We start from the raw sequence: 25,817 nt of genomic DNA on the forward strand, positions 1-25,817 counted from the left end.
TGGTCTGTTCCTGTTAGCTTTCTTATGTCAAGGCTGTTGTGGTAGACGTTAAAAACAAATTTGGTACAAGAAGAAACAATCAGTGCCAAATTACAACTTACCGTTTCACCCCTGCTGCCCCTGGTCGTCTTCTTCAGCCATCAGGTTTCACATAAAAGTTCCAAATGTCCTCTTCATCTTGGGCAAGTGAATTTTTAAGATTGTTGCTTTTATGGATTAATTGTGAAAGAAAATACATTAACCATAGTGCAACTGCCACTGCTGCTTATTTATTAGTGACAATGTAACAAATATAAAGAAAACAAAAATGGGGAGATATGTAAATACTAAACCAGACATGCTTCCGCTTTATAAACTTGAAAAAAACTACATTCTTCATTTTCCTCTGAGAGCTGTTATTTACAGGACATGGTGTGTTTGTCAACTGTAAGTACTAGTCCAGATTAATGGTAGTTTTGAGAAAGCTTATCTGAGTGAAATCTGGCATAAAGTATGACCTAGAAAACCCAAGGTGTTTAGGTCAAGCTTCTTGTGTTACTTTTAAAAAAAAAAAAAAAGCTGTTACCATGTGAAGCTTTACATCTCTTCTTGAGAGCTGACATTGGCTTGCTATCCAGTTTTCCTGTGGTGGGTTAAATTTAGAGACTTGCATGTCTCCAGTGTACTTTTTCGTAGAGCAATAGTGTAATGAGTGAGAACAAAAATCCTTGAATTGATTGTCATTAACAAAATATTATTTCTAATATTTAAGATTAAAAAAAAAAAATTAAAATGCAAAAAAACCCCAAACCCTTGTGTGGCAGCCAATCACAGGTTATTTTATTGAGTTAAAAGCAATGCTAAAAGTTGTATTTTATAAATATCAAGTAACCTGAGCATACAGCTTTTTTTTAATACAGCAAAACTTTGCCTCTGAGTATTGCGAGATCCAATTGTCATTCAATGGTATCAGTTAAGCCAGCTTTTCATAGTGCTTTAATCTGAGACAAATTAACACATAGAGACATCTTTCACTTGTATTACTAATGCCGTCTTATTTTTAAGTGGGAGAATAATTAAGATCAAATAGTCTTAAAGGAAACAAGCTGGTTTTTTTTTTGATTAAAACACATTGTTCTTCAGATTTTTTAAAATAAGGACAAGTGACTTCAGCTTGTTCTTTCGTAGATCTCTAAGGAGCTCTTTGAGGCCTAAAACAGAAATGTTATTCAGTCAGCGTCCTTTACTCATTTGTATGTTCCCAAGAGCTGGTATTTTCTACTGCATCAACATCTTTATCAGTGAGGGCTTTATAAAGGCGGTTTGAAATTTTAAAGCACCATGAGTATCATTAGTGGTAGTATTGCTTGCGAGCCATATAATGCAAGGAAATTTTGCCAACAGGGTTTTTGTAAGCAGAGAAATGTTCTACTAGCTGGTATGTCTGGTATAAGTGAAGTGCCTGCAGATGTGCAGGAATTGTATGATAAAGGAATTATATTTGAAATCAAGGGGATTTTTCTCCTCTTCTTGTCTACTTTGTCCCAGCTATTACTGGTTCTAATAAAAGGTACTGTATTTCTGCATAAACGTTGGTATGATTTGCTTTGCAGTTTCCTCTGCTCCAGTTTTATCACTTGTGGCTTTCCTTTATTTGGGTCATTAAACCCCAAAAATATTAAAAAGCATGTAAGGTGTTACTCCTTTTTCTCATGTTGTTATTCTTAAAACAAATGAACTGACTTTGGCTTCAAGGCACAGTCAAAAGGAAGGGGGGTTTATGTGAAAGCAGATCAGGGGAAAAGTTTATTCTTCAATGTAAACAGGGTTATGTAAGCTGGATGGCTGCTCTGAATCATATTGCAAAACTCCTCAAAATATTTGCAGAAGGGTGTGGTAATGGCAAATATGAATTAGTTTAACAGCTGAGAGGTTTGACAAAGGGCTTATCATAAGCAAACCTCCAGATACGAGTACCAGCCAACTTTTCTAGCTCATTTAGAGTTTTCCCCTTTGCTTAAACCTAGTGTTAGTAACTACATCCTGACCAATTCCTTGGGTACTGTCTGAGCAAGGAAAGCAATCATAAAATCCTAGTTCCTTTCCATTTGATGTGTTGTGCTGAGTAGGAGATTGGTGTTGGGTATTAGCTGAGGGACTTCTGCTCTGAACATGTGCCGGTGCTACTTCATCCGTCCTATGTTAGTGTATTTCTGCTGAAATTCCCTCTGGAGAAGTTGAGATCCAAGATTGGAATGGGAGATGGTCCCATGTGGGTGTTTCTGGCTCGTGCCTGTAGTGCAAGTCCCTCTTCTCCATCTCCTAGGCAGTACTGTCGGAACATTAGTTTTGATAAAGGTTCAGCAAAATATGCCTGGGGGAGACGTTTAGGGAAGAAAAAAAATACAGAGAGAATGGAGAGCCTCGCTGAAAGGGAAAAGACGACTGCATTGTAAAGGAAAATCATATTTCTCTTGGAGGGAAGGGGAGGAGACATTCAAAAGTGATATCTTTAAAACAGAAGACAAGACTGTCATCTAATTTGTGAGGTGAAACTAGGGGATAGTGTCTGCCATGACTGTTAATTTTGCTTCCTTACACTTGTAGATGCTTTGTTGCTTACTGTGTCGTTGCTTATTCTTCCAAAAGCTTATCAGTTTCAGTTAACTGGAAACATTTTTTTTGTTCCACGGTTTTCTCAGGCACATGTTGTTTCCATCTCCTTGTGTAATTCTGTGTCTTTTACCAGGAATGATTATGCTACCATGAAGGTGCTGGTCTTCAGCTTCCTTTCTAAACAGTTCAAGTTGTAAGTCCCAAACCTATTTCCTACCTTACTGGTGTCTACATGAACTCTTACTGCTGGTTCATTTCCAGTATTTTGCAAGACCATGTTCAGATACATTGTGAGAACTTTTCACCTTTATACCCGGGTGGCAAGTCATCACGCAGCCCTCTCTCTGATACTGTCAGAAATCTAGACTGTTGGTTCATGGTGGAAACACCTAACACAGTAGTTCCTTTTTTCTTGCCCCTAGAGAGGTATCTATCAATTCAAAAGTAAATCTGGCCATCTTATCAAGCAGACACATTACGGAATAACTTCTCTTCATTAGGTTGCTGCTGTCTTGCATGGAAACTTTTCTCTTCCATTAGGGCTGCTAATATGGAAACAAGATTTCTCTGTGATGCCCCTGAGTTATCTTGTTGAACCACTTTTTCTCATCAGTGGCCAGTTACTTGGGTGTGTCAATGAAACTTGGCTCCCTGAGGTTTCTGTCTATTTTGGTGAACTGGATCTGAAGTCTGAGGACCTTTAGCCAACTGCACCATGTGGTTATATCCATCATCCTTGGTAGCTTGCTTTCTTCTTTTCTAATCAGTGTGCTTAAATTGCCTCTGCTGGCTCAGCTAATATAACCAAATTTATGTAAGTGATATCACGAACATCACCTTGAAAGTTGGTAGCCAAGAAAGGAGTGTTTTAACAGGGATATTCCAAGGTCCAGGGGCTGAATTGTCCCATTGCTCTCTGCTGGAGCTGGGTGCTGCACAGCCAACCATCTTCCTCTGATTGCTGTGCTTCACCTGCCATTCCCTGCTCCTAGTGTTGATTTTGGTGACTCTGCCATGGGGGCTTTTCATATCTGGCTTCGGCTTCTTTTACTGCCTGCTTTGATTAGAACCGTGCTGCATGGCACTTACGTAATTTATATTAATTTGGGCTGTGACTGACAGGCAGGATCAGCTTATGTTAGGAGAACCGGGCTTCTTGTGAAGCATCTCCTGAACTGCTGCTTAGAATGGACTGTTATTTTGAGAAATAAAAGTCAAGCATAATGCATGTATATGATGCCTATTACTATTTTTTTTAACTCATGATTTTCTAATATCTTATTCTGGGTAATAAATTACATTGGGTAGACCCTTGTTCAGTTTCACTGACCCGGAAGGTGTGAACACTTAGATCGTTTCAGATCTTGAAGACAAAAATGTGTGCATCAGGTAATATGTCCTGGGATGTGATATGGCAGCATAGAATGATAAACTTGAACTATGACCTGAGTAAGAACCAGATGCTTAATAACTGAGGTGAGGCTTCCCAGACCAAAAAGTAAAAAGAGGTCTTCAGTCTTCAGATACCAGTCTCTTGAGGAATAATTTCCATTTAGTCTCTTGCCCTAAGTTTTCTGTAAAAAGATCCGGAACTCAGCTTATGTGTTTCATGTAAAACTTTAGCATCTCAGGTCATTTTTGTGAGAAGAGTTTGCTTTTTTTGCCTTTACAGTTCAATGGGAAATAACTGTATCTAAAGTTCTATTTAAAGAAATCTGGGATTAATATAACTGTTACTGTGGGCTGTACTTAAGCTCAGTACACATTAGCACAGCTACACAGCTTTGCTTGAGAAGACTAAGGAGTACGAGGCACCCTAGTGATGGTGAAATCAAGGGGTTACATGCAGATACTTCATGTGAAAGTTCTACACAACGATGCACCTCTTCTGCCATAATGTATGAAGCAGTACTAATGGGGAAGGAGAGGCTATTTCCAGCACACCTGGCCCTGCCTCTGCTCCTTGCATACATTAATAAATGGCTGAAAAACCTGCCAGGAAAGACCTTGCCTATTCTTATAGACTACCTGTCTCTAGGAAACTCCTGAAGTTCTCTCTCCTTTAGGACCGGCAAAGTCAGAGGGAACTAAGAAATACTGCAGTCCTTGGCGAAAACCTCCCTCGTTTTGGTAGGGGCCCTACACGAGCGTGGGTGGTAAACAGACCACAACGGAGAAACATGAACAGAAGGTCCATAGGGCTTTGAATCCATGGAGAGGGAATGGAAACCAGAGGCAGAGTTGGAGGAGGTGGGCTGAAGAACCTGGGGCTGGAGGGGGAGTAAGGCAAGGAGCATGCTGCAGACTGGATGGCTGGCCGTGGTCTTTGGGCAGAGCAGGGTGCTGGGTGCGGAGGAGACAACAGAGAGGGATTAGAGCAGGATGGACTGAAAGCTTGGCCTAGAGCCAGACTGGGAGTTTCCCACACTTGTTTTATTTTCTGCCTTGTCATACCCCTTTTCCTTTCTTTTAGTGCTTTGAACTTTGTTGTCATCTTTTGTTCCTTTTGTATTTCTAGATCCAGTTCAACAGCTGCAGAAAGGTTTAATAGTGTACAAAGAGCCTAAAGTTTCCTCTTCGGCCTCCTTCTTGCCCTCTCCTCTCTGCAAAGCTCTTTAATATGAAACGTCATCTTCTGCAAACTGTGGATGTTTGGAGGCATGATACATAACTGAGTAACAATGCAAGTAAAACTGAGATGAGGGAATTTTTGCCATGCTCTTTTAACTCCTGTGGTTTTACTTTTCAATTTACCATTAAAACTTGGAAAAAAACAGTTTTGAAAGGTTCAGCTAGTAAACTGGTACAACTTATATAAATTAACCTAGTTTAGAACTGAAATTACTTTGTCTGAATTTCTATTTTGGGAGATGAATTTCAGGATCAATCTTTTTGCGAAGGTAATTACCTTTTTGCGAAGGTAATTAGCTGTTTCAAATAAGAGTTTGCTGAGACATTGGTGAGTCTTTAAAAACTGTTGAGTTTGATGTTAAGACATCACATCTTATACAGATGAGATGAAAGAGGCAATAGAGCAACTGCTTTGCCTGTGGGTTGCCCAAAAGAGTCCTCTGGCAATAAAGTTTGTGCTTTTGCTAAGTATGTTTTTGAGATTTTTATCTCTGCCGATCTGATGCCGGATGTGTTTAGCTAGGCATCCTACCCAGCAATGCTAGCAAAGTGTCTTCATTGTATTGTCAACTGTTCAGTGCTCTTACAGTAAAATAATTTTTTGCTTGTATAAATCAAAATTGCTAGAAATGTCAGTGTTAGTCTGGATTTTTCCAGTGTTAGTGGATGGAAAAATACAGTTATAATTCAAACATTAACTTTAATTTCATCCTGTAGAAGCGAATTGTTCAGTTAATTGGAACAAGCAGCCTCTTTAAGATGATTTTTCATTCTTGCTGGCTTTGGGTAAGTTAAAAATGGACAGAATACAGTGACAATGGATCAAGTGTCTTTAGTGTATGCTTCTTAAAATGTTATTTTTGTAAAGATCTTCAGTGAGAATGGCGGAGTTAGCCTAATTATCCAGCTGCTTTTGCTGAAAGCTAAAGTAGTGATTTGCATAGTATTTGCATAGTTGAATAAGTCAACAAGTTCACCAAGCTTGTGGAACAGGATTTTTCTGGCACGTAATTGTGTAGCCTAAGAGTTAGATGCAATATCTTACTATTTTTACCAAAAAGTGATGTTTTTCAGATTCATCCTTGGTATTTTTTCACTATGGTGTGAAACTTTCTTCTTTGAGAAAGCAAAAAGGGAGATTTAACCTGAAGAAACACAGTTGTGGTTTCCAACAGTGCCGGTGATTTTGTGCCTCATCCTAATTTAAAGGGAACTTCTGAGGTTCATTGATACATATTTCATCACAATACAGCTGCCCTAACTCTGATCCACAAAAATCTGTTCCGTAAGTGTTGGAGGAGGAGAGCGTTCTGGTTTTGGAGTTGGTAAGCTTTCATGCACTCTTATGCTTATTTGGAGTCCTTTCTCTTCCCCACTCCCTCTGGCCCCAGTACTGGTGTGGCCAAATAGGAATGACCAAGTTGCACATGGCTTGGTGGCATCCCACATGCAGCTTGTCATCTGCTGATCGATTATTCCAGTTAGCTCATTTTCCATCTTATTTTCTCCCATATGTTCAAGGGCTAAACCATTGTGCCAGATGCAGCAGTCTCATTGATCACAAATTATGCTGACCAGCTTTGCCAGGTCACAGAGTGGGAAAGCGGCTTGGTTGTGGTCTTATGAGTCCTGATTCCAAGGCTCTATAGTTACTTGCTTACATACCAGCTGCAGGAGTTCAAAATGGGGATTCATGGGCTATACCATGCCCAGGGAGAGAGACAGATTTGGAAAGCTGGGTGCTGAAACCGTAGGACTGGAAAAGATAAGAGTAAGGAATTATGAGTAGAACGTTAATCTCTTCTTCCACTTACAACTAATAACCCTCTTTGGGAGGAAAAAAAATGGCACAAAAACAAAAAAAGTGCTCTTTTTTGTTGCCTTCTTCGCCCGAAGTCCCTTGTGACAAGATAACATAAAATTGACCTGATGTTTGGCACGTTGACCTTCCTAATGTAGATATGCTGTTGTCTGAAAATTTCATAAACAGGCAGTCTATTTTAGGGAGACACTCAGCTTAGCTGCTTGTCCTGTTCTCTTTTTCACCACCTTTATTTGTCGCGTAATCTATTTGCATCTGCCCTTTTTTTGGCTCGGGCTTTGAGGAGATGACTTCCCTCAACGAAATACGAAGTTGTTGTTTACTGTTTCCAGATCAACAAATCTCACTGGACTTTTGACTTGTGGTTATGTAAAACTTTTGTTCACATGAAATGTAAAACACAATTCTCTAGTGTTTTCACCACTCTTTGAGTATCAGATACGTTGAATCAATTCAGTTGATAGACTAAATTTGCTTTTCTTTTAGAAACAGAATTCTGCTAAAGTGTTTCAGGGAACATTACCTCTTTGTCTTGGGTAGCGTTGAAACATCATGTGCTTACTCAGCTCCATGTTAAACTGCTCTCTGTTGAGGACACTTCAGTTTCTTTACTGGCCTGTCTCATTTCCCCTATCAGGGAATGCATGTGGTGTTACTTAGCCTGTCGTCTATGTCAAAAGCTTTACTTCTGGAGAGTAGGAAAACTCCATTAGGTGAGAATGTGTTTGTTCTTTCTGTATAGCAAATTGTAAAAGACAGGAGCATGTCTCTGGAGTTGGATTAATTTCTAAAAACTTAGATCTGTGTGATTTACTAAATGTTCCTTCCTTTTCTATTATTTGGGCTCATATTTTTTCCCCGCACACCCTCCCCGAACCCATGGCTAACTCAAGGTTGGCTTCTCAACATCCAGAGGGGCTAGCTCTCAGCTGCAAATGGGGATGGAAAAGGGAGTATGGAGCTCATTCACCTAGTGGTGTTAACAGACACCCAAGAAAGCTGTGTATAACAACTGATTCAGTCAGGAAGATGATTAAACACTTTTCCTGAGGATATTGTATATAAAGAGAGTATTTGAAAGTTCATTTTGATGAATTGAGGTGGAACTGGTATATTTAATCCAAATACTGTTTGAAAACTTACACTTCAAATGTGAAGACCACATCTTACTGAAAGGTCTTAATAAAAACCTCTTATAATTGCTATATTTATTAATAATTAATTACCAGTTTCTTTCTTGGTACACACTTGGGGCGAAGGGGAGGGAACAGAAACCCCATGACAGAAAGAAGAATCCTTTCTTACTTGATAAAGAAAAACCTTTACTTCCAAAAGTAAAGGAACTGGGCACGGGTTCCTTGAGTGACGTCTTCAGTTCAGTGAAAGCTGCTTTCTGTAAATATCTGCATTTTGAAAATGTTGTTTCTAGTTCTAGCAAGACTTGAGAGCAGGTAGGAAAGCAGAAGCTCTTCAAGGGAAGAAAAGAGTAAAATGAAAGATATACTGAGCTCTATATTGTACAAGGGCTAGAAAGATAGTAAACTTGGTGGAGCAGATCTTACATGGTTAAGGAAAGTTTACTATTAAACACAACACTAAGCCAAATAGCCACATAAGATCATAAATTTATGATAGATTCATACAAAAAAACCTTCCAACTGCATTGTAATTTTACGTCTGTTGTACTTGATATGTAGTGGCTATTGCACTTCTGAAGGTGATCATTCACTGGTCTTAAAACAGTACAAACTGAAGAGAGTGCTTCTCTGTTCCTTATGTTCCTCTGCCTTCTCATGGCTGTGCGTGACGTGTATCCTCAGAGAGCACCTGCAGAGATTTCAGGTCTTGGTTTTGTACTTCAAGTGTAGATGTTTAATAGATGAGAAAATAAAATTGCAAGTGTAAGTTCCTAGCTCAAATCTGTGTAGTCCTTGCAGATGTATCAAGAGCCAGCAGGGATTCTTCTTGTTTGGGGATATAGGGATATCCCCATAGCGATATGATAGGGAATATCTAATAGTTACTGTCCACTCCTTTGATTTCTTATTTCTGTTATGCTAGAATGTAAAGGTGAGATTCATCTTCCTGAACTTCAGCCAGCCTAAAGGTAGGAGCCTGCTCTAGGTTATCTGTCTAGAGTCCTGTTCTAGACAGGTGCAGAGGGAACAACTAGAGAGCAGTTCAGTTCCTCTTATTTTGTTACCCTTTATGAGGGTGGGAAGATCTGTAATCCTTTAATGAGTATATAAAGTACCCAGCCAATCTAGATTAGAGCAGTAGTTTTCAGGCAGCTGAAGCTGACAGAGTAATTCTGCCCTTCATATCTGCAAAGTTTTTATTAGAGAATTGCGGAGTTTTTGTAAAATGTGAATCTTCTTGAGTATTGCTCTATTAAATGGGAATAGATTAAACAGATATGCAAATTTCTGAATTTTACTCAAATTAGCTGTCTTGTGTTTAGACTCAAAAGAAATTTGACAGAATAGTTCAAGTTTTATTTAAAAGGTGGAGCATTATCATCTTGTCTCTTCAGAATCTCCAAGTCCAATGTGTAATTGTAACCATCTCTGCAGCATTTTTCTTGATGTCTAGCAGTAAGCTGGGAGAGGATTGGTTCCCTCTTCACCTTCCACCAACTGCATAGATCTGGCATACGGAACACCTAACGACAAATGATTGTAAACTCCTGCAAGGAGCAAAGGAGTTTTGCTGTTATTCAGAAGTGTTTCTTATCTTCTGTGTGAAATGCTTATCAGATCAAGCTAGGTTTTAGTTTAAATAATTTAAAATGCAGTTGGAAGATGAGATTTTTTTTAAAGGTATAGACTTAGGGCTCCAGTTGAACTTGTAAGTAGGTGTCAAGGGTGGTAAAAGAATGTAGACATGGGAAGCAGGTGTTTTATTTGTGAACCTGAATTTGTACTGAAATAAAACTGTATTTCAGGTGTGGATCCATCCCTGCAAGCAGAGAACAGAGTCCCAGGCTCTTCGCAAGCTACCGCTGCTGTATCTAAACAGCAGAAATCCCGTTCTACCAACTCGAGGGATGAACGCTTCCGATCTGGTAAGGAGAAGAAATGTAGCTAAAACGTCAGGTGTCTTAAGAGGAAAAGTGTACTAGTAAAGTAGTACCTACACCTAAAGAAAAAGTTGGAAGTGCTTTGGAAGAAGGGAAGAGTTAATGAATGTTTTTCAAGTAGCTTTTTGTATTTCTATACATGAGTGGTTTTGTTCAAATCCGGGATGGAGGAAATTCTAGGAGGGAAAGAAATTGTAGACGTGCCTTCTAATGGTTTTCTTATTGTGAATTTTATACCATGCTTAACAATTTTCTCTTGTTTGCTGGTTGGGTTTTTGGTCTGTAGAACTGTTATTTAAACATTTAGAAGACTACGGCATGTGGGTTGGGGGGGGGGTTTGCTTGATTGGTTGGGCTATTTTGTTAAAGGAAAGCTGTAGGATTATCATATTTACTGTAGCTCACTTTCAAATATTTCCTGGTTTAAAGCAAGTGCACAAAAAAGGGAAATGTCACAATGGATATTCTACTTAATTTTAAATGGACACCACTGTGACAAACCTGTTTTGGAAACTTCTGTGAAAATATCAATATCCTCATCACATCCTGTTTCCATTGTTACTTTTCAGGTGGTTGAAGTACACCGTTTCCCTGAGAAATTCCTTGTCACAATAGTGAGAAAAGGCAGATGTTTGGAAGCTTTTCTCTCCTAAATACCTTCGGACTTTTAACTGGAAATTTTTCAGTTTGTTTTCCAGAGCAATTATATGTCTTGGGTTTGGGGATGAGAAGTGCAAGTAATGACATGCACCGCACATCCTTAATACGTTGGTCTTGCATCACCTTGTTTTGCAACTGCTTGGGTGTAGTGGTTATTGCATCCTATTTGCATTGCTGACATTTAAAACCTTGCTCCAGAAATGGAGCTGATATGCCTGTATGGGTTCCTTATGAATAATTGAAGGATGAATGAGACTTCTTAAATATTCTGATATTCTAAATATATATGGACTCCTGGGAAAGATGCGTGTATTCAGCTACACAAAGAAGAAATTTCTGAATGTCAGGGAAGATTACATAGTATCAAAATTAACTAAATGACGTGCTTAAGAGTTATGTACAAATTGGTCATTCAAATTTATTTTTGCATTTCAAATGTATCATCAATATAATTCTACTGTTAAGTGTATACCAGAAAAAAAACAGATTTAGTGGTTGAATTACAGCCATGATTTCCAAGTTACTTTGTGACCAAGTAGATTCCAAATAAATTACAAGCAGAGTCATGAATCTGATAGAAATTAATTCATCTAAAGTAGCATGTGATGTTGTTAAACCAACAGAAATAAAATCTGCAAAAAGAGCACAACTATGACAGGGAGTACTTGGGAACCATTAGCTGAAAGAGCTAGGAGGGTCTAGAGCAATATGTTGTATACACGGACAATTTTCCTGTCTCAGAGCCTCAGATGTCCTATTTAATTTGCACCGAGGATACTTAAAAAAGCAAACAAACAAAACAAGAAGCAAGTAAACAACCGTGCCATATTACTGGTATTGTTTGGGGGAAGTTTGGCATAGGGCTCATTAGTCTTACAGTGCAAGACATGTAGAAGTGGGTGGATATTAACAAGTTCAGCTAGCATACTTGCTTATGAATAGATGTGGCTTTTAAATGTTAGTCTATCTATCAGTGCTAATTATCAGTGCTTCTTTTTTTCCTAGAGTTAATATTTCTATGGCCTTATTGATTTTAAAATTCTTTAAATCGACTTTCAGTGATTCCGAAGTACTGCTCACAGTCTTGTCAGTCAAGATATTAGCTTAGCCGGTATTTTTACATCTCAATATGTGTATTTCTGAATGACCCTAAGTGTTCAGGCCATCCTGCCAGCGGACAGTACTCAAGATGAAGCCTGATGTGTAGGGGTTTTAGGTTATTTCTTGGACTTATCACTGGCCAGTGCCAAAACCCGAGGTAGTACTTCATGTGGACTGCCATGTCCTTCTGTGGTTTCCCATCACTGCTCCACTAACTCATGTTTCATTAAATATTCTTGCCTAGAATGTGTTCTTCACTTTGAAATTTAAACCCTTGGGGGAAAAGTTCTTAGTTGTAATACATGTAATTGGATTTCTTTTTCCCATTAGTGGTATATGACAAGGCTTACTGTGCTCAGGTGATATCAAAACCAAATAGTGATGGTTTTGCTTGATTTGATTTAGATTGAACTTATGTCTATGCAAGGTAACGTAGATATAGCTTTCAGAAGCCAATATATTTTCCCCTTTTCCTCTCTAATTTTTAGAAAAAAAAATTTCAAATGTATTGCATTAGTGGTTCTCTTCTTTATCTCAATGAAGAGATAGGCTGAAAGAAAAACGCAAGGTGTTTGTTGCATGTGTTCTTACTCCTTGAAGGTATTACTAATCTGATTCTAATAGATGTTGAACCATCTAGTTGATTCGAGTCTGAAAATGCTTCACATCAGTGTTGGTGCTCTCTTCCGTGGCTACTCATTCTGTGAGATTTATGTATACTTAGAGCATAGAAATGTTGACAAGACGTCTCAGAAAACACCAGTTACTGTGAAGTACCTTCACTTTGTTCCTCCCAATACTTTGGCATAAAAAGAGTCACAGTTGTGCTTCACAAAGCGGTCCCAATTTATCTGAGAAATTATAGCTACGCTAAAAGCATTTTCTACCAAAGAAAAGATGTCCACCACTACCAGCTTGAAATGTTGTTACCTTTTTAAATTTCCCTGTATGTTGACACGTTACCTGTTGTGAAGGATAAACAGCTTTAGGCTATAATTCTGGATATTATTGCTTCTCCTCTCAATTGCATGCCGTATTTATTCTTTAGACTTTTGGGGGGAGTGGAGGGTGTGTTGTTTCTTTTTTTTATTTCCTTCCATTCTTTATTTCTTTTTTTCCTTTCTTTGCATCTCATCAGTTCTGCTATGTCCTTTTCAAGAGTAGCTTGATGAGGGTGGAGTGCAACTTTTCATAGAAACAGGATCTCTTTCTGAGGCAATTATAGTTATTTTAGAACCATCAACATAAATTACTTAAAATAAGCACACGAAACAATTTTTCCTTTTTATGCAATTAATCTGCCATTTACTAGCTGTAAGCACATTTTTTTATAGTTTCCCAGAGTTGTTGTCGATTTAATTTAGCTATAATTTTTATCATGCACAGATTTTTGTCTTCAAGCAGTAAATATTACCAAAAAATTTCCAACAGTGAATGCCATCAATAAATACGGTAGGCTACTAAATTACCTAAGAGTTCCCGGAACAGCAGTTAACATTACAGCGCCTTAACTAGGTTTTATTTCTATTAAATGATGACAGTGTGATAGAGAAAGTGAGAAATGCAGAGACTTTGCAAGCATTCATCCGTGATAAGCACTAAGACCCTCATACCCTCAATTCAGAGGACACTTGGTGATGGGTGTATTGCTATTGCTGCTGGCTTTTCTTTCAGGGAGGGTGTGCGGCTTCTGGTGGAGGCACTGTGCCTTCTCTTATGTTCAGTCCCACTGCTACCTGGTTTTGAACAAGAACACAAATGAGTTAGCTGGAAGCCTTTAGAATCTCTGAAAAAGCTTTCCCAGCAGCTACACTTTCTATTTCCACTCTTGCACTTTTTTCTGGTTACTGTTCTTCAGTGGGATATATAGCTGTAATATACAGCCTGTTCTCCCAGCTTGCCTGGAACAGGATAGAGAGATGCATTTGGGGAGTTATTCCAGATGAGGAACAAGTCTGCTCAGCGTGTACGGGCCATACCTGTACAGCAGTGTGCAATATACAGCAGCTTCCTCCCTTCCTTTTCCCCCCCCCCGTGCCCTTCCCCCCCCCGTGCCCTTCCCCCCCCCGTGCCCTTCCCCCCCCGTGCCCTTCCCCCCCCGTGCCCTTCCCCCCCCGTGCCCTTCCCCCCCCCCGTGCCCTTCCCCCCCCCGTGCCCTTCCCCCCCCCGTGCCCTTCCCCCCCCGTGCCCTTCCCCCCCCCGTGCCCTTCCCCCCCCCGTGCCCTTCCCCCCCCCGTGCCCTTCCCCCCCCCGTGCCCCTCCCCCCCCCGTGCCCCTCCCCCCCCCGTGCCCCTCCCCCCCCCGTGCCCTTCCCCCCCCCGTGCCCTTCCCCCCCCCGTGCCCTTCCCCCCCCCGTGCCCTTCCCCCCCCCCGTGCCCTTCCCCCCCCCCGTGCCCTTCCCCCCCCCCGTGCCCTTCCCCCCCCCCGTGCCCTTCCCCCCCCCCGTGCCCTTCCCCCCCCCGTGCCCTTCCCCCCCCCCGTGCCCTTCCCCCCCCCCGTGCCCTTCCCCCCCCCCGTGCCCTTCCCCCCCCCCGTGCCCTTCCCCCCCCCGTGCCCTTCCCCCCCCCCGTGCCCTTCCCCCCCCCCGTGCCCTTCCCCCCCCCCGTGCCCTTCCCCCCCCCCGTGCCCTTCCCCCCCCCGTGCCCTTCCCCCCCCCCGTGCCCTTCCCCCCCCCCGTGCCCTTCCCCCCCCCGTGCCCTTCCCCCCCCCCGTGCCCTTCCCCCCCCCCGTGCCCTTCCCCCCCCCCGTGCCCTTCCCCCCCCGCCCTCCCCCCCCGCCCTTCCCCCCCCTGCCCTTCCCCCCCCTTGCCCTTCCCCCCCTTGCCCTTCCCCCCCCTTTCCCCCCCTCCCCTTCCCCCCCCTCCCCTTCCCCCCCCTCCCCTTCCCCCCCCTCCCCTTCCCCCCCTTCCCCCCTCCCCCTTCCCCCCCTCCCCCTTCCCCCCCCTTCCCCCCCTCCCCCTTCCCCCCCCCTTCCCCCCCCTCCCCCTTCCCCCCCTTCCCCCTTCCCCCCCCTCCCCCTTCCCCCCCTTCCCCCTTCCCCCCCCTCCCCCTTCCCCCCCCTCCCCCTTCCCCCCCCTCCCCCTTCCCCCCCTCCCCCTTCCCCCCCCTCCCCCTTTCCCCCCCTTCCCCCTTTCCCCCCCTTCCCCCTTTCCCCCCCCTTCCCCCTTTCCCCCCCCTTCCCCCTTCCCCCCCCTTCCCCCTTCCCCCCCCTTCCCCCTTCCCCCCCCTTCCCCCTTCCCCCCCTTCCTCCTTCCCCCCCTCTTTGTCCTTTCCCCCCTCCCTCCCCTTGTCCTTTCCTTCCATGGAGCTTGATCCCACACTGATCCTCTGTGCTCTACCAGCCTTCCTGGAGTCATAGTAGGCTTTTTAAAATTAGTTGTAACTTTTTTTTTTTTTTAATAGTGGCAGTCCTTGTTACAGGGATGCAATCGTATGGGACACTGGTTTGCAGCAGCCATTTGTAGAGGCAGACAGTGCTGGTTGCTTTAGCTGCTGGTATTGGAGTTCTGTGAGCAGAAGGGAAACAGGTCAACCTATGAATGCCATTTTTTCCTCAAACACCTGTAGAAATTCTTCCTTCTGTGCATAAGGCAGGAACAAGAATCAGAGGCTGATAAACAAGCAGAAGTTACAAACATGAAAGAAAAATGCTTTTCTAATAGCTGGAGGGTTTAGGGTGTAAGAGTTTAGGTGATTTATAGTCCACAAACTATTTCCTAATTTTCTTCCCCCATTCTTTTTTAAGGACATGTAGAAAGAAAGAAAATGAGGATAGGTACATAAAATGGAAGAGAAGATTATGTGGTTTATTACAACAGAGATAGAAAAAATGTTTTGAATCAATACCAAATTGTTGATGGTTGTTTGCAGCTTAATAAAGAGCAGAAACATAGAACTATTTTTTCAAGACTTTTTCTTCTGCTTTTGATGGCAGCATATGGTTTTTTTCCTCACTTTGGTATGCATAATCTTCATGTTAATAAGATGCTGGGCTTACTGTTCATCTCTTTCAGTGTTCACTGTTGAACATTTGTGTTCCTTGTTCTCAGAAATATGATGTAATACAGGTTACATTTGATCTGATTTTAATGACTCTTTAATCCGCTGAAGAAAACTGAAGTCAATAGTTCTTACATGTTAAATCAGTTTCACAATAAATTTTTAATAATTTAGTAACAGACAATGGTAGAGAGCTTCTTTTTGCAATTCCAATATCCAATTAAACTTCAATTTATAGTAATTTATGAATTCTTGTACCCTAAATGTTCTGCTTCTTCAAAATTATTTCTTTCCTTTTACTTTTTTTAGTGAAGTCTGTCATCGTGTACATAATGTAGAAGAGCTCTTAAAGGAGACATGGAATAGGAACAAAGCATTCCAGGGAAATGAAACCGATTACTTAATTTATTTGGCTGAGAGAGGATGGTCCTACTCAGTTGTTATCCAAGGACAAGATATTAAAAGAAAAATTTCAAACTGCAAATAGATCTTAATGAGTATAGAAGGAACTGATGAGTTAAGTCAGCACTATAAAAATAAAACATGAAACAGAATAAAAATTTATCCTGACTTTCTTCTGGTTGCATTTTTATCATTTAATCTAGTATTTTCCAGGTTTTGGGGTGGGAGTAGGAGGGCTAGAGGAGGAGGTGGTGCTGAGTTTGCCCTCTGGAAATGGAATAAAAAGTAGTTCCCATGCTTGCTACCACAAATCTGTGTGATGTTATGACCTGTCCCACTTTACTTTGTTAAAATGCCTCAACACACCCTTGCCTCAAGCTAGTCCTTTCCATTTCCTAAATACACAACTAGCTAAGAATGCTTTCATTTTTTTATCTGCAACATTATTTAATGACTTAATGAATTTATACACAGACTATAAATATTGTGTGTTAATTTTTCTCTTTTGGAAGACCTTTTCTGGAGAAACCCATTTGTTATGTTCCCCTTCTTCCTACCAGATGTTAATGTAACAAAAATCTTTTCTAAATTATATATAGATATATGCATGATTGAAGTGAATGCATCTAGTAGTTACCATCTTTTTTTAAAAACACAAAGCTTGGTTTTGACTGAAAGTTCTCCTATGGAAATATGTCCTTCAAAATTGGCATTTTTGCCCCTAACTTTTAAGGCTGCAAAAATAACCTTTAATTTAAGTAATATTCTCAAGTCTATGGATAGCAGTAATGTCCTTGGTGCATCTAAGTAACACAGCAAAACAAGAAGTGTGTTGAGTTCTGCATAAACTTTCTGGATTTTGTGAAATTAAGAGGTTTGCTTCTGGGTATCCATGAGAATAAACTTCAACGGTGGACATTTACAAGGAGGGGCGGAAGTCAAAAACGAAAGATCAGGAGAAACCAAGACTTGGCAAAAAGCAGCAGCCCAGATGTGGGGAAGGGAGGCGGGAGACAGAGGGGAGAGGGTAATGAATTTTTAATTCATAAAACATTTATTAACAACTCCTTGGTGTGAAGGACAGCAGCAAAAGTCTAACATGGTGCCCAGTGGAAAAAAAAAATCTTGTCTCAAAAGATAGAGGTTTAAGAAGGGATTTCCCCCCCCCCCCCCCCCCATAACAGCATCGTCTTTGAACCTCACAGGTTAATTGCACAAAACGTTCTTATTTGAGACAAACATATACCTAGCAAATTCCTAAGTCTTGTAAGAACACACAGGTGGTATAGTATATTTGCATATATATATATTTTAAATACAACACTGAACAGATTATCTGAGGGGAGCTGCAGACTTGAAAAGTGACATTGTTACTGCAAAGAACTAGGTGGTGTCTGGGACCATACGCACATACGCTTATTTTGATTTTTCTGATCTGTTTGGCCAGGCCAAAGGAAACAGTTTGTTTCTCATTTGGACCTGTGCCTTAAGAAAAGCAGCTTCCTGTTTTTTGGTTAAGAGTGGATTGGTTTTTTCTGGCATTTCTCTTAAGGGCGCTGTGCTCTTACAGTACTGGGGTTGTAACTTGCTTCTCTCGTGGCATTTCTTTGGTCTCACATATTGCAGTAAATTGTGCTGTGTAGTCAGGGACCAAAAGTTAAATGCCTGAAGTACATGGTGTGAATATGCTTGGGAGCAGGGGGGATTTTTACATGTGGAAATGGAACAGTTTTCATCTCACATAGGAAAAGATGTCAGATTAAGCTATGGTGATTTTTGTCTGATTTACTTAAGAATAGAAGTTCTGAAAGTAAGTCATATGCCAGTATCTGCTGTTAGAGTTGGTTAGAAATATATTACATGAAGCCTTCTCTGGCGATGTCATGCTTCTGAGTTTATGGGCAGCATTTGTAATCTGTTTTTGAAATGGAGAATTGAATAGTCGTACCCCAAGTGTCAGGTGTTTATCCAGTGCATTGGGACACAGTTGCTTTTGCAAAGTGCTTCATGCCAAGACTTCCTACAGGTTCACATCAATGTGCTGTGCTTTGCTGTTTCATAGCCTTTCATTCTCTGGGATGCTCAAAAATATCTTTCGATTTTTGTGAAAATATAGACTAATTAGCTTTCCCCTGAGCTATCTCTTGTTTTGTCAAAGTTAACTGGAATTGATCAGCATATTTAAAATAAATTAGGAAGAACCTCATGCTGAGCGTGACCAAAGCAGGTTCAGGGCTAGTACCAGAAATGGTACCTCTTTTTTCTTTCTTTCTTTTTTTTTTTTTAAAAAAGGTACTGTAAAATATGGCAGAGAAATTACTTTTTTTAATACGTAAGTTATGTAGGTGTATGTATGTTACATGTCTGAGTTTCATCCCTACAACTATCTATCAACTTGTTATGTATTTGCAGCCTTAGACGGATACTTAGTGGAAGAATACATCTTTTTTTCAAATTGAACAGTTTCATTCTGTAATTTTTGTATAGCAGCTTCCACGTAAAAGAAATGTGGTAAGACAAGTGCATAATCACAATACTTGCTTTTGGGCCATTTGTAGCTATGTGTAAGTATATACATGTTGGACTTGTTTTACATGAGTTGGAAGCTTAGGTGAGAAGTTAAAGTATATTTTTGGTCTGCCTCATTTTTCCTTGACATCTGTTCACTTCTCATGAATTTTCTTTCTATATAAGTTTTAGCTTTTGACACCGTTGAAATATATATGTCAAAAAGAAAAATCTGCTGAAGGCAATTTAGGATTACTTGAATACCTTAAATTTTAGCTGCAGTGTGGTTTTGATTGAACATTAAATTCCTTTTTAATCTCAGTTTTGCCTTAAAAATAAGAGAAGTTAAAATATACCCCATGAGTATATTAGAGTAATTTTTGCTTTCAGGAAAGTGAAAACACTTTGTGTCTCTTCCCTAATTCTTCATATACATGTAGACTCTTTTTTCTGTTTTTTTCTTACTGGCATTCTTTTGTGAGAGCTTCAAATATATATTTTTCACTTCTTTTCCCATTGTGGATTTTGAAGGATGAGGAGTCCAATGCTGATGCCAATTTACAGTATCTGCATTGAAATTTCCCCCAAAAATGAAAATAAATCATAGCTCAGAACTAATGTCCTAGGTATTCTGTAATTTCAGTATTGATTTTCAGGTTGTTCTTCCTAAATGATATTTGCAAAGCCTTTTCAAGCTGATTTCACGAGGAAAATGTGTCAACTTGACCCTGCTTATATCCTGCCTTAACTTTTGAAACCATTGCTTCTGAGCTGAATTTGAGTGGGAGGCAGGCATATTTATTCAGTCCTACAAAACACACTTGAAGGAGAAACAATTGTTAGAGTTGTGTCCTGGTTTCGGCTGGGATAGAGTTAGATTTCTTCCTAGTGCTGTGTTTTGGATTTAGGATGAGAAGAATGTTGATAACGCACTGATGTTTTTAGTTGTTGCTAAGTACCCTGCTAGTCAAGGACTCTTCAGCTTCCCATGCTCTGCCAGGTGCACAAGAGGCTGGGAGGGAGCATAGCCAGGGCAGCTAGCCCAACTGGCCAACGGGGTATTCCATACCATATGATGTCATGCTCAGCATGTAAATAAGAGGCGTGGTCCAGGAAGTAGCAATCGCTGTTTGGGCATTGTTCGGCAGGTGGTGAGCAATTGCATTGTGTGTCACTCATTTTGTATATTCTATTATTATTGTTGTTGTTATTACTATTATTACTTTCCCTTCCTTTTCTGATCTATTAAACTGTCTTAATCTCAATCCACGAATTTTAATTTTTTTTTTTTTTTTCCCCGATGCTCTCCCCCATCCCACTGTGGGGGGGGAGGGGAGAGGAGGGAGCGAATGGCTCTGTGGTGTTTGGCTGCCTGCTGGGTTAAACCGTAACAGTCCTTTTTGGCACCCAAAGGGTTGAGATAACGACACATCGGACCCGAACGGGTTAAAACAAATTTGTTATAAGCATTCCTTATATCAGTTTAGTAGTCGCTGGTCACAATGTCGGTTTATTTGGTCTCAGAGTTGTTGGATTTGTTCTTGCAGTTTTGTTATGTAGCATCTTACTGGCTGTATATACTGCTGATTATCAGTATTTATGTGGGGTTTATCATCTCCGGGAGATGAATTAAGGTTATTGCTTTGCAACTCTGTGTAACACTGGCTTATGGTATAATAAAATTATTGGTCAGGAGATTGTACTCAGCACTGCCATCATCCCTGTGCTTCGGGAGCTATCTCTCGGAAACTATTAGTAATTACACTTTTTACCTCTTCTCCTCGGAGAGCCAATTTACAGGGGATACAGCTTCTTTCACCTTCCCCTTCTCCTCCAGGCTGATTACAGTAGCTCTTGAGGATTTTGAATATCCTTGGAATGTTCAGCCAGCATGTTCCTATTGCTATGTCTCCTGAATGTGTTTCAGGCCTTGTTTAAGGTTAAACAACTATTTAAGAATACCACCCAGAGACCTACCCCAAGGCTGGATAGTTTTGAGTGGCAGGGTGTGTGGGATAGCATGGGCAAGTGCCTAGGAAAGTGGTCACCCCCAGTGTTTTGGAACTTCACCCCTCAACAAGTGCAGAATCCTGAAAAGCTAGTGAAATATTTGGAGAAAGCATGCTGTCACCCTGGCAATTCCAGAGGGACACAAATCACTGCAATGTGCTGGGGCCTGGCCCATGCCTACCGAGCCCTGTTCAACACTATTCAGAACCTTCAAGGGGGAGAGAAGGTCTCCAGATCTGATGACAAAACGACAGGCACTGCAGCTACTCCAACCCCCACCACGGGCACTGTAGCTGCTCCAACCCCTGCAACAGGTACTACAGCTGAACCAGAGGACTAACCCATGCTGGTATCAGTCGCCCCTATACATAAGAAGAAATCTTGGAAGTGAAAGTCAGGTCATTTAGAAAGGGATGATGGAAAAGCAGGGCCATCACGAGTTGGGGAGGAGGAAGAGGAAGAACTCGTAAACAAGACGGAAACCACATGATCCCTATGCCTGAGTGAGTTGCAAGATATGCAAAAAGATTTCAGCCATCATCCAGGCGAGCATATTATTACCTGACTGCTCTGATGCTGGGATAATGGGGCCAGTAGCCTGGAATTAGAGGGGAAGGAAGCCAAACAACTGGGATCCCTTTTCAGGGAAGGAGGCATTGACAAAGCGGTTGGAAAAGGGGCACAAGTCCTCAGCCTCTGGAGGCGACTCCTGTCAGGCATGGAGGAAAGGAAGGTGTTATATATCGCCCAGGCAAATGAACCACCATGGAGAGAGGTATCCAGTACCTGAGCGAATTAGCCGTGCTGGAGGTGGTTTATAGTGGCCTGGACGACGAGCAAGTTCCCAAAGATCCAGATGAAGTCCAATGCACGCAACCATATGGCGGAAGTTGGTACGGAGCGCACCAGCGTCATATGCCAGTTCGTTCGCAGTACTGTGCTGGAAAGAGGAAGAAGCACCAACGGTGGCTGACGGTTAGCAAACTCTGGGAATACGAAGACCGTGTCTCTTTCTCCCTTGTCTCGGCTGTGGAGAAACTGTCCCGGAAGGTCCAGCAACTCGAAGAGGATATTTTCTACTCTCCACTGGTATGGACCAGTATCTCAGCCATTAGGAGTCAGCGTTCTTCTGCTCAAGAGAGAGGATATAGAAGGTACACACTACGGGGCCACCCTGTGGTTTTACCTGCGTGACCACGGAAAGGACTTGAGGAAGTGGGATGGAAAACCTACCTTAACCCTAGAGACATGGGTACGAGTTGCAAGGAAAAACAATCACACAAGGGGGTTCTCCCAGGAAAATTGCTGCTCCAGTTTCCAGAAAAAAACTGTCTCACTGCGGTCCAGTTTCCAGTGAACAGTTCCCCAAACAGAGTAGAAGGGCTGATCTTACTTTGGATTGTAATGAAGAAATTCTTGACTCCTATTTACAAGAAGTGAGTAACAAATACAATGACCAGGACTAGAGGGGCCCTGCCTCCAGCCGGGTGGAGGAAAGGGACAACCGGGTTTACTGGACTGTGTGGATTCGATGGCCTGGCACATCAGATCCACAGGGAGTATAAGGCTCTCGTAGACACCGGTGCACAGTGTACCCTGATGCCATCAAGCTATAAAGGGGCAGAACCCATTTGTATTTCTGGAGTGACAGGGGGATCCCAAGAGTTAACTGTATTGGAGGCCGAAGTGAGCCTAACTGGGAATGAGTGGCAGAAGCACCCCATTGTGACTGGCCCAGAGGCTCCGTGCATCCTTGGCATAGACTACCTCAGGAGAGGGTATGTCAAGGACCCAAAAGGGTACCGGTGGGCTTTTGGTATAGCTGCCCTGGACAGAGAGGAAATTAAACAGCTGTCCACCTTGCCCGGTCTCGCAGAGGATCCTTCTGTTGTGGGGTTGCTGAAGGTCCAAGAACAACAGGTGCCGATCGCTACCACAACAGTGCACCGGCGGCAATACCGCACCAACCGAGACTCCCTGATCCCCATCCATGAGCTGATTCGTCGACTGGAGAGCCAAGGAGTGATCAGCAAGACTCGCTCACCCTTCAACAGTCCCATAGGGCCAGTGCGAAAGTCCAATGGAGAGTGGAGATTAACCATAGACTGTCGTGGCCTGGACGAAGTTACACCGCCACTGAGTGCTGCCGTGCCCCATGCCACCAGCTGAAACACTATCCTGGGCCTTGAAAAGCAAGTCTTATGGCGACATGGCACCCCAGAAAGAATTGAGTCAGACAACGGGACTCGTTTCCGAAATGGGCCAAAGAGCGTGGCATTGAGTGGGTCTATCACATCCCCTATCATGCACCAGCCTCCGGGAAAATTGAACGATACAACGGACTGTTAAAGACTAACCAGAGAGCAATGGGTGGTGGGACATTCAAGCATTGGGACACACATTTAGCAAAGGCCACCTGGTCAGTCAACACTAGGGGATCTGTCACTCGAGCTGGCCCTGCCCAATCAAAACCCTTACATACATAGAGGGGGATAAAGTCCCTGTCGTGCACATAAGACATATGCTGGGGAAGACAGTCTGGGTCACTCCTGCCTCTGGCAAGGGAAAACCCATTTGTGGGATTGCTTTTGCTCAAGGACCTGGGTGCACTTGGTGGGTAATGCGAAAGGACGGGGAAGTCCGGTGTGTACCTCAAAGGGATTTGATTTTGGGTGAAAATAGCCCATGAATTGAATTGTATGATGTTAATTGCTATATGATATTGTATATCATCACTTCTATGGTTGCTATCAACAGTATTGCAGTAAAAAATCACCCAGATTAATGAAGAATGAACTCCGATGAAACCGAGCAAAGTGCAACGGTGATAGAACCAGACGAGCGCAGTGATAATGGAACCAGAACTAGCCTCAGCATGCAACAGTCCAACACCACACACCATCTCTCCTGCCCTGAAAGACTGTTATGACAGATGGAGCCCAAAGTTATGGACTAAATTAACTCAACGGACATTTTAGAGGGATGGCCCATAGACTAAGGGAATGATATCTGTGTGTATATATCAAAAGACAAGAAAGGTGGTGAGGATTAACTGGAATGTATTGGAAAATGTGAGACATATGCATGACGTAGATGATATAGAATAAGGGGTGGATATTGTCCTGGTTTCGGCTGGGACAGAGTTAAATTTCTTCCTAGTGCTGTACTTTGGATTTAGGATGAGAAGAATGTTGATAACCCACTGATGTTTTTAGTTGTTGCTAAGTACCCTGCTAGTCAAGGACTTTTCAGCTTCCCATGCTCTGCCAGGTGCACAAGAAGCTGGGAGGGAGCATAGCCAGGACAGCTAGCCCAACTGGCCAACGGGGTATTCCATACCATATGATGTCATGCTCAGTATGTAAATAAGAGGCGTGGTCCAGGAAGTAGCAATCGCTGTTTGGGCATTGCTCGGCAGGTGGTGAGCAATTGCATTGTACATCACTCATATTCTATCGCTATTATTATTATTACTTTCCCTTCCTTTTCTGTTCTATTAAACTGTCTTCATCGCAATCCACGAATTTTACTTTTTTTTTTTCCCCAATGCTCTCCCCATCCCACTGTGGGGGGGGAGGGGAGAGGAGGGAGCGAGCAGCTGTGTGGTGTTTGGCTGCCTGCCGGGTTAAACCACAACAAGTTGTCACCGTTTCAGAATTGAAAACCATGTAACTGTAGTTTAGCTTTGTCCTTTCTGCTCTCCAAAAAGTGCTGCTTCCTCTGAAGCTGAGAACCTGTTCCTTTCTGCAAGCTAAGCAATTGGGCTAAACAGGACTAAAGCCATAAGGGCCATCATGTGCGATTCAGTCTTTGGATTTGAGCTATAAAAGATGGCATCGATGCTTTCTATGTTTTTAGAAAGAAATAATGATTAAACTTAATCTCTTAACCTTTTTTTTGTTTTCTATATAGATGTTCACTCTGAAGCAGTACAAGCAGCACTTGCAAAATACAAAGAGAGAAAAATGCCCATGCCTTCAAAAAGACGGTCTGTCCTTGTGCACTCTTCAGTAGAAACGTACACACCTCCAGGTATCTATTGAGTTAACTTATGTAAATCTTGCCAGGTGAACGTGATAGCAAAATATAAAGAGCAAATGCTTTGTTCTGCTAAGTTGTAAGTATGTTGCAATAAACTACTTCTATATTCATGGCTGTATTTCCTGATAATCAGGTGTTGGTTGGATTTGTTCTTTGATGTCTTTCCTCAAGATTTTTGGTGTCTCATCTAGAGATACTGTAGCTGCTAAAGGTACACTTGAAAGCAATAATAGAGCGAGCAGTTGCCCTTTATGCATTAAGTATGTTCTCTTACGTAATGTCTCGCTTGGAAGGAGATAATCTTGGCAAGCATGTCAGAGCTGTAAATACCTTCTTTCACGTTGCATAAGATTCTTTTTTTAAGAGTTGAAGAAAATGCCAGAGCATTAAGTTGCTGCATTACCTTGCAGAACACTCATTAGTGTGCAGTGTGAGCAGTGCTCAACTGTGAGCAATTTAAAACATTCAGAAAATCATATAATTTGTTCAGATTGTTCAGATTGTTTAGGTCAGAATGTTTTTTTTTAATTTTTGGGTTTTTTTTAGGAGGGAGAAAAGTAATCTTCCTGTTGTCTCACAACGAATTCTCTAGAGGTTAAGAAAATCTTTCTCCAGAAAACATGTTGTGCTAGCAAGCCAAGTGTTTTGGGGCCAGTGTCTTGTATACAAAGAGGAGGAATTTCCTTAAACTCTTAAGTTTTGAATGATGTGCTCTTGTCTTTTCTAATGTGGCCCAGGAGTAGAGGCACACTGACCTCTAGTGCCCTTTTCCATAATTTGTATTTCTTATCTGCCTTCTGTAAAAGAACAGGGCTGCTGTGCTGCTCTCTTGCTTCGTGGGCTATATTTCTTCTTGCCATTCTTCCCATTTAAAGGAAATTCCACTTTTCTTTGCTAGTCACATACTTCTGTATATTGGTTTTGTGGGTTCTCTGGTTATTTCATTAGTTAATAAATAATAAGCTGCTTC

General features: G+C 41.9%; 1 protein-coding gene across 3 annotated transcripts in view; it reads left to right on the forward strand.

Moving 5' to 3' along the window:
• Positions 1-25,817, forward strand: part of DIP2A (disco interacting protein 2 homolog A) — a 139,559-nt gene that overhangs the window by 46,911 nt on the left and 66,831 nt on the right. For all 3 annotated transcript variants that reach the window (XR_012674179.1, XM_075153873.1, XM_075153870.1), the window contains exons 3-4: positions 9,993-10,112; positions 24,719-24,838. Coding sequence is in view for 2 of the 3 variants with exons in the window: in XM_075153873.1 (XP_075009974.1) it covers positions 9,993-10,112; positions 24,719-24,838 (240 nt within the window). In the remaining variant the exon portion in view is untranslated. The remainder of the gene's footprint in view (positions 1-9,992; positions 10,113-24,718; positions 24,839-25,817) is intronic.

This window comes from Calonectris borealis, chromosome 6 (assembly GCF_964195595.1).
Source record: "Calonectris borealis chromosome 6, bCalBor7.hap1.2, whole genome shotgun sequence".
NCBI classification, from domain to species: Eukaryota; Metazoa; Chordata; class Aves; order Procellariiformes; family Procellariidae; genus Calonectris; species Calonectris borealis.